Below are 16,173 nucleotides of genomic sequence, written 5' to 3'. Positions count from 1 at the left end.
AGAAATAAAACTCTCTTTGTTTGCAGCTGATATTATTGTCTCTGTAGAAAATCTGAAAGAATTGACAAAAAAAAAAAAACCCTCTTGAAACTAACAAATGATTATAGCAAGGTTGCAGGATACAAGGTTGATATGCAAAAATTAATCACTTTCCTATATTCCAGCAAAGAACAAGAGGAATAGTAAATTAAAAACATAATACCATTTATATTAGTACCTTCAAAAGTGAAATACTCAGGTATAAAGCTAACAAGACACGTTAGAAGTTATATGAGGAGAACTACAAAACTCTCGTGTATAAAAATCAAAGAACTAAATAAATTGATATTCCATAGTCATGGACAAGAAGACTCAATATGTCAAGATACCAGTTCTTTCCCACTTCATCTACAAGTTCAATGCAACCCCAGTCAAAATTTCTGCAAGTTATTTTGTATATCTTAAAAAAATGATTGCTACTAAATGATGAATTACCATCTTTGGTAAGCTAATTCTCACACTTTTAACCCACTATTAGTGTTGTAATAATCACACTATACTGTCAGCCTTTAGACGTCTGCATGGCCAGGTAGACCATTATGATCATGAAAGTGGGAGCTATGATGGTCAGTCACTGCTGTATTCTCAGAGCCTAATTCAGTGTTGGACACAGACTCTCAATAAATATGTTTGAATATTTAGAAAAAAGAATGGGTAGCTACTTTATAAGAAGTACAATTTGATCAGCTATATCTTTAAGACTTGGGTGAAAAATAAGTAAAATTGATCATCAGGACCCGCTGATTAAGATGATGATTTTAGATACAGAGAAACTGAAGCCCAAGGAGGGGCAGGTCTTGTCCAAATGTGATATGTCAAGTGGAGACAGATCTGCTTAAAGTCAACAGGACTTGCAGTTAAATCTTAGCTCCAGGGGCACCTGGGTGGCTCAGTGGCTGAGCATCTGCCTTTAGCTCAGGCTGTGATCCTGGGGTCCTGGGATCGAGTCCCGCATCGGATTCCCCGCAGGGAGCCCACTTCTCCCTCTGCCTATGTCTCTGCCTCTCTCTGTGTGTCTCTCATGAATAAATAAATCTTTAAAAAATCTTAGCTCCATCTCTCACTTGCTGTGCAACTTTGGATAAAGCAAAGCGTCTGAACTCCCTGCATCTGCGAAGTGGGGAGACCTGCACCTCTGAGATCAGGGCTGATTGTGGATATCGACTAGGCTAATGTACAGATGCTGCCTGGATAATGGCCATTGTGTTCACATCCTCTTCTGGCTCCTGGCCCACTGCTTTTCACATCACACAGGGCTCTTCCTCAGTGGGGATCGGCCAGTCCTGAGGCCACAGCATCAATCCTTCTGTTTTTTTTTTTTTAAGATTTTATTTGTTTATTCATGACAGACACCGAGAGAGAGAGAGAGAGAGCGGGGGGGGGGGGGGGGGGCAGAGACACAGGCAGAGGGAGAAGCAGGCTCTATGCAGGGAGCCCGACGTGGGACTCGATCCCAGGTCTCCAGGATCATACCCCGGGCTGAAGGCGGCGCCAAACCGCTGGGCCATCAGGGCTGCCCAATCCTTCTGTTTCTATGCCCCCCACTCTCAATGCGGCAGAACTGAAAGGTACATACATACGCCACAGGATCATTGCTCCGTGTTCCCACAATGCTGAACTTCTTCACATATGAGTTCTCTTTCAGGGCTTCTGCATATGCCTTGAGAGTGGGTATGGGGATGTTCTGCAGAGAGAAAGACAGGCGGTGACAAGCAGCCCCGACCAGGGTCAGGCTGGGCAGACAGATGGGGCAATAATACTCTCACACATGCGGCCTAGTTCCTAGCAGGTCTCTGACCAAATAGCTGAATGGGCAAAGCGTCCTGGCTTTGCCCTATATGGTTGATACCTGGAGAGAACTTTCTGGTAAACAGATTGAGACAATCCTCCCTGAAAATTTCAGGTAGGACCCACAACTATCTGTGCAGGTAGAGACCAGAAAAAGAAAAATCAAGGCAGAGGATGCAGAGGAATGTTGTGCCAAGAGCTCATGACTGGGGTGTGGGAGTGGGCAGGGTCTCAGCCTCTGCCTGGACAACGTTTCTGACTCACTCTGTGACTCTGAGGGAAGTCTCTGCCTCTCTCTGGGCCTGTTTCTGGAAAACCAAGGTGGGGGCCTGGGCACTGCACGGGATGATCTCTGGGAGACATCTGTCCCAGCGGGGCTCAGATGTGCTGCACATCAGAGACTCCCAGGGAACTTTTATCAAATGCTGAGGCGTGGGTCTGAACCAGACCAATGAAATCAGAATCTCAGGGGAGAGGGTGTTGGCATAGATTTCTTAACCTTCCCAGGTGAAAACCAGTGAACTAGTCCAACTTTCTTATGTGCAGAGGCCTGGAGAGGGACGAGCCTGTGGCCCCACAGTGAAGGCGCACAGCCACGGCCAGGTTCCACGGCCCTGGACCGCTCCGAGCCAGTGTTCACTGCCAGGGTGCACAGTTCTGAACTGTGCCAGGGCCTCCCACTGGGCACACGGCAGACAATGGAGGCACCCGAGAGAAAACCTGGCTGTGTTTTCACGGATCTCTCATTTCAGAGCATCATGTTAGCTCCCTGTGGGAGCAGAGCCTGGGGAGGCCAGGTGGAGGAGAACACTGCAGGCGCGGGTTTCCAATCAGATTGTGCCATGGGGCTGGCAGCCACTTAAAAGAAAGTGGAGAAGAAAGGAAAGAGGAGCTGGGGAGTGGGGGGCCCCCTTCTTGTCTTACCCCGCACCCTCCCAGAACTAATCCTGCTGGCCTCTGAGCTGAGCAGGTGGGCAGGCAGCTGGTCCTGCTTCTGAATTCCTCCTGCAGCCTGTCCAGGGTAGGACTGCTTGTTCATCTGACCCTCCCCTGCCCTTGGTGGTCACACAGGACACATCCGACACATATGGGTCACAGCTCCCTGCCAGGGCTGCAGAATGAGTCTGACTATAGGTATGATAGAGCACTGATGGTTCAAGGGGTAGGGCCCTCCCAGGGCTGGGTTACCCCACATGCCTGCTGGGCACAGGCTTTTTCCAGCCTTGAGATCCCCTGCAGTCAGGTGTGTCTGACTTATGATTCTAGCTCAGAGAAGCTCACAGTGTTTTAAATAACAAGGCAGGTTTCCAGAATTGAAGCTGTGCTGGCCCATGGTGAACACCTGGGCTTGATGTCATTCCTCCAAAAGAAACCAAGGCTATAGGGTGTGTTTGTTTACACTGCCCAGGCCTTTTGGAGGTTTTGCTCCTTTCCTGACCCAGAAGCACCCAGAACCCAAATAGGACCCTGTTCTCGCCATATGGCCAAGCCTGGGCGCCAGGCATCCGGGTGACACAGACATGGCTCCTCCACCCACCCCACGTGAAGTGAAATAAAAAGGACTTTACCCGGATATTGTTGAGGTTAACCTCCTCAAGTTTTGGGTCATTGTTCTTTATCCGCTCCAGGGTTTCCTCTACGTCTGTGGAGTTAGGCTCTTCATCGGGCACAGGCTTGTATTGTGTAGGTTTGATCACACCTACAGTGATGTGCAAAAGAGAGATGGCTCACAGAAACATGGGGACCTTTCCCTCCACACAAGAATGCTCTAGAAGGAAGGGGCGGCAGGGTTCAGGGACAAGAGAGGCTGCATTCCTCAGGGAGGGGGGCGTCCAGGAGGAGCTGTGCCCCAGGAGAAGCGCTGACTGCACCCCACCTGGGCTCTTCCTTTGCCATCCTGCAAGCACTGGGTGAATGACTTACACCTTCTGAACCTCTGTATCCTCATTTGTAAAGTGTGGACAGTCATTCTACCTCAGTGGGCTCGTGTGAGGATAAAATGAAGCCTGAACGTGAAAGAAACTTATAAACTTTCCAGAGAGAGTCGGGTCATTATTCTTCTGGCACCCTTCTGGAACTAAGGCCAACCTGCCAGCTTGGAATAATGCAGTGGAACAATTTAAAACAATGCAACACTGGCACGGGAAAGGACAAGGGGACTCATGGAACAAAAGAGGCACCAGGAGACAGACCCGTGTGGATGTGTCGAAATTCCTGATCATGATGGAGTGCCGAGCCAGCGGGCGAAAAGATGCACTTTGCAAATAACAGTATTGTCACAGTGGGATAGCCAGTGAAAAAATGACCGTTCACTCTCATCTCACAGCACATACAAACACGGGCTCCAGGTGGAGGGAGAAGTTGCATACAAGAAGCAAACCTCTAAATTTTTAGAAGAAAATACAGGAGGATATATTTTTTATCGCCTTAGGATGGAGAAGTCCTGCATAAATAAGACATAAATCCCGGCAAAGGGAAAGGAAAAGATAGATTTGGCTACATAAAAATTTAAAACTTCTGCGGGGCACCTGGGTGGCTCAGCGGCTGAGCATCTGCCTTTGGCTCAGGTCGGGATCCTGGGGTCCTGGGAGCAAGTCCCGCATCGGGCTCCCTGCAGGGAGCCTGCTTCTCCTTCTGTCTATGTTTCTGCCTCTGTCTCTGTGTCTCTCATGAATAAATAAATAAAATCTTTAAAAAATTTTCTTTTAAATGATCCAGAGAGCATGAGTGAGTAGAAGCAGCACGGGAAGCACAGGGATGCCTTCACTTCCAAAGCATTCTCGCTGGGGGCAGGGGTGGGGGGCCACCACTGGGGATCAGGGCCGTGTACTCACTGTTGAGTCCCTCCTTGTTCACAATGGAGCTGCTGCCCAAGGCCTGGTAGTACTGCTGGTTGCTCATGAGCGTGTGCATGCCCAGGATAGCTGCGGGGACAGGGGAAGGGCCTGTGACTCGTCTCACTCCGAAGAAGAGCCTCCTGAGCACGGACATTCCACACCCCAGGAATTTTTGCTCATGGAAATGGCAAGAAACACTCACACAATTCTAAATTTTATTTGATTTTTACTCTTGACTCTATTTATGTGACTGTCAAATCTCCAGCCCAGCTGAGACTTCTCTAATCCCAGCCTCAGACTCCTAGGTGTCCCCCAGTGTCCCCACTGGTGACATCCAGCCCAACTTGGCCAAAAGAAAACTCATCCTTCCCAGCAAGAGCCCCTTCCTTTGGATCACTTTCCATCTTGTCATCCTGCCTGTCCCCTCAGAATGGAATCTCAGTCACATGGCACCCCCTAGGTCCCCTTCCTCCTAAATGCTCTCATCCATTCCAGCTCCCACTTCATCACCTCTGTCCTGGTTGAGGCCCTACCATTTCGTGGCTCTATTATCACAGCTGTGTAATTACTGCTGTGCTGGCCCTGGTCTCTTCCTACCGTCCCCCCACCAGCATTCAGCACAGAGCAGCCAGAAAGATCTTTCTGGAAATGCAGATTTGACCACATCACTCCCGTGCTCAGTCAGGCTTTCATCCATTCGTTTGTTCAACATTTATTGAGTGCCCACATTATATGCCTGGCTCTGGGTGGAGTGGTGGTGGAGGGAGTAGGAGAATCGGGGGGAGTGGGGCTGTGGGTCGGAGGCAACAGGGAACAACAGAGTCTGTTGGGGGAGAGATACTAGGCAGGTACCCACACAATTGAAAACACAAGCACAGAATATTGGGTTATACAGGAAAAGTTCATTGTGTTCTGGGAGAAGAGAACAGAACTTGGGATGGGACAGATGAGTAGTGTTGGCCAAGTCAAGGGAAGGGATCCCAGTAGAACATTCTGGATAGGCAGATGGAAGGGTGGGTGGGAAAGCCCTCAAGCCCAGGGGTGGAAGCCTAGGGGGGAAGAGGAAACAAGATGGACAGAGCTGAGCTGGACATGTGGTGAACCGTAACACACCCCGACTCACTGAGCGCTTGCTCCAGGCCAGAGAATATGCTGTACATCAGTGATGCTCCGTTTGGCTGCACGCTGGAATCACTGGGGAAATCTTTTCAAACTTCTCATGCCCAGGTCTACCCCAGACCAATTAAACCACAGTCTCTAGGTGTAGGGCCAGCCATCTGACTTTTTCAAAGCTCCCTAGGTAGTTTGGGTGTGCAGCCAAGCTTGAAAACTGTCTGACACCATCCCCCTGAATCCTCACAACCACCTTTGGAGTAGATTTAATTCAAACGGGCAAATTCAGATCTTGCAGTATCTCCTAGGTTGACATAAGGAGTTTGTACATCTTTCCCTAGGTGTGGCCTGGAAGCCACTGGAGGCCTTAGCAGGGACAGAGATGGCCTGACTCAAATTCTGGGAGTGTTACTCTGGCTGTGTGTGGAGAATGGACTACAGAGGGAAAGAAGGACATGGGGACCGTGAGGCTTTGCAGCCACCTGCGGAGGAGGAGGCTAGCTCGTGACCCCAGAGCCTGGCTTCACCAGCCTTCCCTGAGGCGACTGCCTCCATGGCCTTGTCCCACACCCACATCCCTTCTGCTCCTGTGACACAAATGATCACACTCCTTAGACTCTCCTGCTTCTTCTGCCAACACTGTCCCCTCAACTGGTGATTCTCTCCCATTTGCCAAGTGTGCTGCTGAAATGCCCCCAGTAGGGTTGCTAGATTTAGCAAATAAAAACACAGGACACCCAGCTAAGTTGGAATTTCAATAAAGCAACAAACAGTATTTTAGTATAAGTGTGTTCCATTCAGTATTTGGGGATCTACTCATATTAAAAACTTACTCATTGTTTATCTGAAATTCAGATCCAGCTGAGCATCCTGTATTTGACCCAACAACTCTACCTTCCCATCCTTTAAGACTTGGAATAACACTTCCTTCAGAGAGGCTCCTGGATCCCTCGCCGCCCTCTCTAGTTCTCCGAAGGCACCTGGCATCCTTATCATCACAGCACAGAGTCTACATAGTGTTAGAGATAGCTGGGTGCATGTGTGCTTCCTCTCCTGGACTTTGGTTTCCAGAGGTCGGGGAGGAATATTATCTCTCTTCTTCCTCCTCCAGAATACAGTATTTGGTAAATATTTGCTGATGGACTTCTTTTTTTCTTTTGTAATTCCCCTGGCCATTTCATTAGACATGGTTTCTAGTGAGGGGGACAACATGAGAGCCCTCGGTGATGAGTCAGGAGACCCAAGTTCCAGTCCTGACTGCACTCCTGATTCCGGGTGACCACACCCACCCCTCTCTGGGCTTCAGCCTCCTCTGTGCAATGAGGCAGGTAAGACAAGACCATTGGTTCTCTCGCCCAGCTGCACATACAAATCCCCCAGGAGCTTCAAGACACTCTTGGTGCTCCTCCTGGGCCAGCTGATCTGAATTCTGCAGATATATTTTTAATCTCCTTGCATGCTTTTGATGCTCAGTGGGGGCTGAGAACCACAGAATGAGACGATCTCAAAGCCCTTCTGTTTCTCACATTCTAGGAGTCTTCTCTGCTAAAATTAGACTCTCCTGCTCATCACTGAGGAGAACTGATAGAGAGAGAGGCAACTACATTTTTTAGAGCTCTCTGGGCTTTAATTTAGGCTGCTTCTCTGTGGGCAGTGGGGGCCAAGGTCTGAGTCAGCAGGGGGGTGGGGGCTGGCTCACTTGAAGCCCCCTTCTGCAGCTGGCTTTTTTGGCTTCTGCACAGGTGCAGGGGCGGGTGCTCATGGTGGTTCTGGGCTGCTGCTGGGACCCCAATTTGGAAGAAGAGTTTGGAAAGGTTGCTAAGAATCGTAGGAAAAAATGTAATCTCCTATGGCTGGCTGGTCTTGCTGACAAGGATAGAGAGGTAGGAGATGGCAAATGCATTTTGTGCTTGATGTCAGCTTCCTGTAATGGTCCACAAAGGGGGGCAGGAAGCTTACAAGGAAGTGCCAGAGGCCAGAGGAAAGAGACCAGGGCTCCAGGCTGCCCCTTGGCACGAATCTGCAGGGCAACCTTGTCCAGGGCCCTTCTACTTTTTGGACCTCAGTCTTCTCACCTAGAAAGGGGAGTATGTGTGAAAGCTAATCTCTTCCCCTCACATAGGACTTAATAGTCACACAGCATCTCATCTTTTTATCCGGTCTGATTTTTACAGCAAGCACCAGAGCAGGTGCTGTTGACACCCGCTTTTCCAGCAGGCTCCAGAGGGAAATGGTTTGTCAAAGCCTGTCAGTGAGGACCCTCCTGGCTTCCTGAGTAAGTAGTCCTACCCACTCCTCCACAAATGAGGTCATCCGTAGTTCCAAAGCTCTAAAATGTTCCCTCCATATCAGAATTCTAAAGACAGACAATGTGGATTCTGGAAGGCAGTATATATGTCAATAGCAGTCCTCAGAAGATAAAAGAGAAGATTTTGCAGTTCAGAGGAAGTTAGGATTCAAGGAAGGAAGGGAGGAAAAAAGGAAGGAAGGGGGAGGGAGGGAAGGAAGGAAGGAACAGGGAGGGAGGGACAGAGGGAGTGAAGGAAGGAGGGAGGAGAGGGGAACAGAGGGAAGGATCCAAGGAAGAGAGGGAAGGGGGGTAGTGGGGAGAAGAGAAGGGGGGGAGGCACCAAGCAAAGCCTCCATTGCTGAGCAGAACGCTTGGTGGCTCTGCTCCTTCCATCTGCCCTAGGCACCAAATCATCACTCTCCTCTTGCCTAGTTTTGCACACTCCTGTCACTAGAAGTGAATGATGGAGGAAAACAGCACATCAACATTGCCTCCTGCTTCATTCTTTGTAGATATTGGCAAGGCTGAATTTAGCACCGGGGAACATGATTTTTTTTTTTTTTTTGAAGACCAGATCTTCCTCAAAACTCAAAAAGGACTATTTTTGAACTCTGAAAAAGAACATCGAGTTCTCTTTCCTCTCCTGCCTTGGCAGGCTTCACTCAATTTGTAATTCCACTTAGGATGCAGAGCGATCGCAGCACACATCCTGGGCCTCTCCAGCTGCCAACTGCTTCGCTGGCTCCGGGCAGACAGCAGGAAGGTGTTTCCTGCTTCACAGAAACAGGTGGGAGAAGCGAGCTTTGGGTGCAGGGGACGTGGGTGCAGTCAAACCGCTCCCAGATAAGTCACCTCCTGACCCTTGCAGAATGGGAGGAAAGCCAGTGCCTAAGGACATGCGAGTTCCCCACAAGCTGGGAGTGGGTGGGCTGAGGCTGTCTCTGATAGTCACAGAACTAGGGGTGCCAACTGTCTGTGGGGTGGCCTGGGGACTGGCCCTTCTGAAGGGAGAGCCTCTTTCCCCCCAATTCCTTTTTGGGTCCTGCCTCAGCTGAAGGGCCCCTATAAGTGAGCCAGAATTACATCCCTGACTAGGGAGGGGAGGCACTGGTAATGCCAAGCACTTGCAGCTGACTCCCAGTGGCCTCTGAGCTACAATCCAAGGCCACAAGCCAAGAACTTAGCACACTGCCAGGGGCCTGTGCATTCTGCTCATTACCCTGTGGTAACACCTCTCATGTGGAAATCTATGTTTCTGGTCTGTCCTCCTCACCACACCCTGGGTCCGCCAAGGGCAGGGCCAAGATCTGATGCATCCCCGCGTACAGTAGCTCGACATGCACATTGACTCAGTGTGTGAATGAATGCATGCATGATGCACAGACAAGAAAACAAATGAGAGTTCACACAGCTTTGCCTTCCCCGTGCCACACCTAAGTCAGTGTGGCACATCTGCTGGGTGTCCCTCAACATGTTCCTATCATGCCAAATAGCAAGCCGCTCACGTCTCCGGCTGTATCCCAGCCTGGGACACGTCTCCCCCATCTCCCCCCAGGTGATCTTCCTCCTTATGGCTCAGCTTCAGCCTCTACCCTCACCCCCTCCCCAACCTCACCACCTAACCAAGCCTCCTTTCTGCACCCTGTCCTTTTTCTATCCGACACTCACTCTCATTTGTCACTTCTTAGTGGCCTAAGTATTTGTTTAACGTCAGCTCTGCAAGGGCAAGAGCCAGCTGTTTTCCTACACTTCTTTCAGCAGGGCTTGTCCAGAGCCCAGCACACAGTGGGAAGACCCTGGATAAATGGCCATTGAGCATGTGACTGAGTGAACAGAAATTAAGTTAATGCAAAGCTCTGCCTGGGAGCCAAGTCTCAAAGACTAGATATGCCCCACAGACCCTATGCCCTCCTCTTCTTACTTTTCTTTCTCTGCTGAGTTATCCACACTCATGGCTCCAGCAACCCCATCCTTGAGAAAAGACCTAACCCCCAGCTTGCCACACCAGTCACTCACACTAGGTCCCCCTCTACCTCCTGTGATGTCTCTGAAGAGACCCTGGCAAAGCAGCTCTCCTTGTAGCATCCCCCGCCCCAGCTGTCTTCTGATGCCTCAGGCCAGATTGGCTGACATCCTCCTGACATCTTGGCCTCTGGTCCAGTGCTAGGAACAGCTGTACCTCAGACCCAGTCCCCAGCTCCACCTTAGCCTTTGGCCTTACCTGGAGCCTGCCTCCTACATCCCCCCATCTCCAAACACCACCACCTCTCTGCCTAAACCCTTGCTTTCATCTGGCCTCCCCCAATGCTCCCCTTAGTCCCACTGACCCTAAGGGGTCAATGCCTTCCTGGACACACAGAGACTTTCCTATTGTGGCCTCCCCCCAGCCAGTCCCATGGGACCTGGCTGTGGACCCCCTCTTGCCTGCCCTCTGTCCCCACTGCCCTTCAGAGGAGCCCTAGGATGAAGCTGCCTGGGTTCAAGCCCCATGGGCAAGACATTTAGTGTCACCATGCCTCCTTCCTCCACCCATCACATACGGACAACAGTAAAACTTCCTTCTTAGTATTGTTGTGCTCAACAAACGCAGCAAGGTCCTAGAAGCAATTCCCATAGCGCCTGGGAAATAAGGGGGTAGTCAACAAATCTTCAGTCCCTCCTTCCCCAGAGACCCTGCCACCTTTCAAAGGGCTGATTCACAGTGGCAGGTGCCCAGGGTTAGCCAGTTGACATTTGGTGTTGGCTCACAGCTCCCCCTCTCCTCTCCGGACAACGGAAGGGTACGGTATCATGAGCAGATAATAATGATTAGCCACGCCAACAAAAATAAAGAGAAATAGTTTCAAGAAATCAACACAGAAACTGAGCACGATATTGCAGTTCTATTTTGGCGCAGGGACTGGCGGTTCTGACAGCGGAGTCATTCGATAATCCCTCTGAGCCGCCTAATGAGGGCAGTGACATCACGGAGGGTGATCAGAGGACAAGGCTGGGATTAAAAAGAGCTCCAGGGTGAGTCAGTGCAGAGATGCTGGACAGCGGTGTCACCCACCCGCCTCCCTGCTGCACAGGTTAACTGGAAGTCGGCGGGACCCCCCGATCGGGGAGATGGTTTGCTGGAAATCTAGGAGCCAAGTGAGGACTCTGTGCTTTTAATAAAACCTATCTTGAACCACAAAGCAAACCAGGGAAGATCCCCGAGTCCAGCTTTTTGTGTCCATCTGGGTGAAGTACTCACTGCTTCTGGACTTCACAGGGAACATGCAAACCTTTCCCTCTCAGCCCCGACGCCCTGCAGACCACTGCCCTGAGCCCTTTTCCAAATGTTCTGGCTCCTGAGGAACGGCTGTTTGGACTCGGAATCTAGGCATTGGCTCTCCCCACCCTGCGCTCCTTGGGCCGCCGCAACCTGGCTTGGGCACCAGGCCCGCCCCTCGTGCTAGAGGCTTCCCGCCGTCCCTCCCCTCATGTCCCGCTCCACGGGAGAGCCACCCCTTCTCACTCCCCAGCACAAATGCCGCCAGGACCCCCGCACTACGCCCAGGAGAAGCCAGAAGCTGTGAGGAAGCAGAAGACAGCTGCGGGCAGCTGCGGCCTCCAGCGCTGCGGCCTCCCTGGCCTCTGGCCTCACACAGCCGTGGGTCCCCGGCCAGCCCTGACCCCCCATTCTGTCTTCCTAGCTCTTGCATCAGGCTCTGCCTGTCTTGACTTGGTTTTTGGACTCTAGGCCATGTGTGGCTTACTGGCCCCCACGGTGACTAGCTTTGCCCCATTTCTACTCTTCATCTCTCAAAGGCTTCTACACGGGCCACGGCGCTTGCCTCCGGAGCCCCAGGCACCCACTTGAAGGTCATGCTTTCTGCCTGGAGCTTGACAATGCTAACGACACCACAAGGCCTCTGGTGTAGACCTTTCTGCATTACTGAAGACTGTCAAGTCCAACTGGCCCCTCCTGGGTGGCCCACAGGCACCCCAAACTCCAAAGATCCCACAAAGAACTCAGTACTTCCTCTAAAACCGCAACGTCTCCCACTGTTATGGGCTGAATTGTGTCTTCAAAATTCACATGTTGAAGTCCTTACGCCAGCACTTCAGAATTTGTAAATGCCTTTAGAGATAAGGTCTTTAGAGAGGTGAGTAGGTTATAGGAAGGCTGCTAAGTTGGGCCCTAATCCAATCTGCCTGGCATCTTTATAAAAAGATATCAAGAGACACAAAGGCACACCAGGGGACATAACCACTGAGGGACACAGTGAGCTGTGGTCATCTGCAAGCCCAGGAGAGATGGCTCAGAAAAAACCAACCTGCCAACATCTTGGACTTCTAGCCTTCAGAACTATGAGAAAGTAAGTTTCTGTTGTTTAAACCATCCAACCTGTGGTATTTTGTATGACAGCCCGAGCAGACTAACATATCCACATTCATTAATGGTACCACCATCCACTTAGTTCCTGGAGTCAGCAATATGGAACCTTCCTGACTCTTCCCCTAACCTCAGTATCATGGCTGGACAGTCACAGCTGATTCTAGGTTTTCTCTCCCCTTCCCACTTGCCTTGAGTCTCTTCTCACCCCATCCACCTCCTGTCACTATCTGGGCTGAGGGGTTAGCAGCTCCCATGTTTGCAGAATGAAAAGACCACACCCTACCCTCCAGGCCAAGGAGCAGTACTACAGTGGGCATGTGGGGTGTTTGCTGCAGCCCGAGCCCAATCCCCGACAGGGCCAGAACTCAGGGCACACAGGGCAGGGACTAGACTGTAGCAGGGAGACAAGGGTGATGAAGAGCTCTGAATATCAGGCCACCTTCTGGAGCTTAAGGGTTATTTGTGAAAATTGTATGGGAACACATTTTGAGATGGATAGTGTTATACAAATATGAGATGAGGGGGCGAGGTCCTCAAAGCCCAGTTCTCTGAGTCTTACAAGGTTGTAAAGTCAGATGACTTTCCTCCAGCACTTCGTGAGCCTCCCAAATCTGAACTGCCCACACCCTCTGTCCCTTCCCCTTTGCTCTCTCTTCCCAGGTGGCTTGGGCAAAATTTGATCCAGTGGCTGGTAGAGGACCTATGCTGGCCCTCCCTGGGATGTTTCCACATCTCTCTGGTATTGGCTCTCATGGCAACAACAGATGGCTCTGTGGAGTGACAGGTTTGGGTGGTTTTATTTCTATTTTCCTCATTTTGGTTTTTGTGAATGGGTTTCTGTCTTAATGTTTGAGATCTCCTCTAGTCCTTTTTAGAAACAGAGAGTGTGTTCATGTTGAAATAAACCATCCAAGACTCCCTGAAGAGGCAGGTCAAACCCTTCTAAAAGACATGCAGAAGCTTCCGGAAAGCCTCTTACCTGCGATGTCACAGAGTTCTGCATCTGAGGCATTTGCCAACGCCTCCTCCAGCTCTGGCTCCAGAGTCACACTTTCCAGCACGGGATCCATTGGCTTCTGCTTGGGGACCCAGACTTTTCCTGCAAGACACAAGTGCCCGTTACAGGGCATGCAGCTACATGCAGTCTCTGGTGACGGCCCCAGGTGGACTGTCCCAGATCCCTATGGGTCTCTCGGTGCTGAGCTCAGTCACTTCAGGTTTCTCCCTCTGGGGACCCAGTGCCAAAACTCCCCCAAAGAACAAGAATCAGAGATCTCCAACAGAGCACCTCTCACATTTGAAAAGAAGGACTTTAAAACTTGGTCAAACTAGACCGCTCACTATAGAAAACACTGGTCATTAATGAAAATGACCTGTAAGTAGCCAAGAGCTACAAAAGAAAAATGTAATTGAATGTCAGGCTCTGGGATACCCTCACCAAGGGTTTGGATAGGAGAGAAAAATTTAGAAACATTTCTAAACAAAATAAACAAAACATATTCAGATTATTAAAAGAATAGGGAGCAAAAATGTATCATTGTCTCATGAGACATGATATTTTTAAAGTGTCAGACTCATGACTGGACAAGGGAGCAAAGAAGCACACAAGGATGATCATTGCACTGACCACCAACAGGCAGTTGTTGAAGAAATTATGGGACATCGATATGATAGAGATCCCACAGTTATCATAAAGGATGATGGAGATATCTGCTTATGAAGAAGGATATGCCCAAGACATAATGTGTGAAAAAGCAAGTCTGTAAAATGGAACAATTTAATTCCATGGATGAAAATTGCATACATGCCTGCATGTATCCTTTCATTTAGGCACCAGGTATTTACTGAGAGCTTCCTAAGTACCAGACACCTTTCTAGGAATGAGGGGAACAGCACAGAACAATTTATAATTTAGTGAAAGAGATAGACAGTAAATAAGCATGCAAAGATGTCACATGGTATTAAGCATGGCCGAGGAAAATAAAGCAGAACAAAAGACTAGGAAGTTCTAGGCTGGGGTCTGGATGAGGCAGGCACTGCTTTTTTGGGTAGGGTGATCACAGAAGGCCCCACTGAGATGATGGCCTATGAGCTGGGACCTGACAGAGGGAGGAAATATGCCTCAAAGATCAGTTGCAAGACAAGGAATGCCTGACTTCCCTGTCGCTGTTCAACGCTGCACTGAAAGTTCCAGTCAGAGCAAATGGACAAGCAAAAAAAAGATGGTATCCAGACTGGAAAGGAAGAAATAACATTATCTCAGTTTGTAGATGACATGATATAATATGCAGAACACCCTAAAGATTCAACAAAACACTGTTAGGACTGATAAACACTGTTAGGAGTAAGTTACAAGGTATAAGATCCATGTACACAAACGGGTGGTATTTCTGCATAGCAGTAATAAGCAGTCTGAAAGGAAAACTAGGAAAATAATTTCACCTACAATGGCATCCAGAAGAATAAAATGCTTAGGGATAAATTTAACCAAAGAGCTGAAGGACTCATGTGTGGAATAGTAGAAAACATTGCTGAACAAAATGAAAGAAAACTTGATAGAAAACTATCCAACGTTCATGGATTGGGAGACAACGTTAAAATAGCGACACTAAAAAAAAAAAAAAAAAGAAAAAATGGTGACACTGCCTGAGGCAATCTCCAGATTCAAGGCAACCCTTATCAAAATTACAAAGGCCCTCTTTCTTTTCTTTTCTTCTTTTTTCAAAACTAGAAAAGCCAATTAATTCCTCAAATTAATAAGGAATCATAAAAGGTCCCCAAAAAGCAAAACAATCTTGAAGGGAACAAACTCAGAGGGCTCAGACTCCCTGATATCAAAACTTACTACAAATCTAGATACTGTGGCACTGACAAGGATAGACATAGACAATGGGCTAGGATTGAGAGTCCAGAAATAAATCCATACATCCGTGGAAAATTGAGTTTTAACAAGGGTGCCAAGACCGTTCAGTCAGGGAAGAATTGTTTCTTCCAAAAGTGGTGCTGGGGGACACCTGGGTGGCACAGTTGGTTAAGCATCCAACTCTTGGTTTCAGGTCAGGTCATGATCTCAGGGTCGTGAGATTGAGCCCTGAGTCAGGTTCTGTGCTTAGCAGGGAGTCTGCTTGAGATTCTCTCCCTCTCCCTCTGCCTCTCCTGTTCACTTGCTCTCTCTCTCTCTCTTTCTTTCTTTCTCAAATAAATAAATAATATTTAAAAGAGAAGAAGAAGTGGCACTAGAACCGGACATCTACATGTAAAGGATGAAGCTGCACTCCTATCTCACATCATATACAAAATAATGAACTAAAAATGGATCAGTGACTGAAATATGATAGTTAAAACTATAAAACTCTTAGAGGAAATCTATGTGTAAATATTCATGACTTTAGATTTGGCAACATACTCTTAGATATGACAACAAAAGAAGAAAATAGAGCAATTAAATTTATCCAAATTTAACATCTTTGTCCCTCAAAAGACATTATCAAGGAAGTGAAAAGACAAACATACTGAAGTCACATGTCTGATAGGGTCCAGAATGCAGAATATATAAAAAAGTTTTACAACTCAACAACAAAAACAACCCAATTTAAAAATGGACAAAGAACTTAAGGCTATTTCTGCAAAGAGTACACATATGGCCAATAAGCACCCGCAAAGATGCTCAACAGCATTGGTTGTTAGAGAAATGCAGATCAAAACCAGGATGAGATGTCACTTCACACCCATGAGGATGG

At 48.9% G+C, this 16,173-nt stretch overlaps 1 protein-coding gene and 1 long non-coding RNA gene across 7 annotated transcripts in view; one reads left to right on the top strand and one right to left on the bottom strand.

Moving 5' to 3' along the window:
- The window catches only part of TMOD1 (tropomodulin 1), an 81,228-nt gene that overhangs the window by 21,967 nt on the left and 43,088 nt on the right, over positions 1–16,173 (bottom strand). Inside the window, exons 4-7 of the mRNA XM_072842043.1 lie at positions 13,413–13,532; positions 4,662–4,751; positions 3,396–3,526; positions 1,616–1,723 (exon numbers count right to left, since the gene is read on the bottom strand). Of these exons, the coding sequence (XP_072698144.1) occupies positions 1,616–1,723; positions 3,396–3,526; positions 4,662–4,751; positions 13,413–13,532 (449 nt within the window). The remainder of the gene's footprint in view (positions 1–1,615; positions 1,724–3,395; positions 3,527–4,661; positions 4,752–13,412; positions 13,533–16,173) is intronic.
- The window catches only part of LOC140641725 (uncharacterized), a 33,322-nt gene that overhangs the window by 15,286 nt on the left and 1,863 nt on the right, over positions 1–16,173 (top strand). Inside the window, exons 3-7 of one of the 6 annotated variants that reach the window (XR_012038314.1) lie at positions 6,633–6,901; positions 7,952–8,052; positions 8,580–8,854; positions 10,818–12,413; positions 13,094–13,217. This is a non-coding gene — a long non-coding RNA (uncharacterized lncRNA). Of the gene's footprint in view, positions 1–6,632; positions 6,902–7,235; positions 7,661–7,951; positions 8,053–8,579; positions 8,855–10,817; positions 12,414–13,093; positions 13,218–16,173 lie in introns of those variants that run through there. The other 5 variants (XR_012038317.1, XR_012038319.1, XR_012038315.1 and 2 more) reach the window with 5 other exon arrangements.

Source organism: Canis lupus, chromosome 10 (genome assembly GCF_048164855.1).
Source record: "Canis lupus baileyi chromosome 10, mCanLup2.hap1, whole genome shotgun sequence".
NCBI classification, from domain to species: Eukaryota; Metazoa; Chordata; class Mammalia; order Carnivora; family Canidae; genus Canis; species Canis lupus.
The sequence above is the reverse complement of the archived record's forward strand: the minus strand, read 5'-3'. Positions and strand labels throughout refer to the sequence as shown.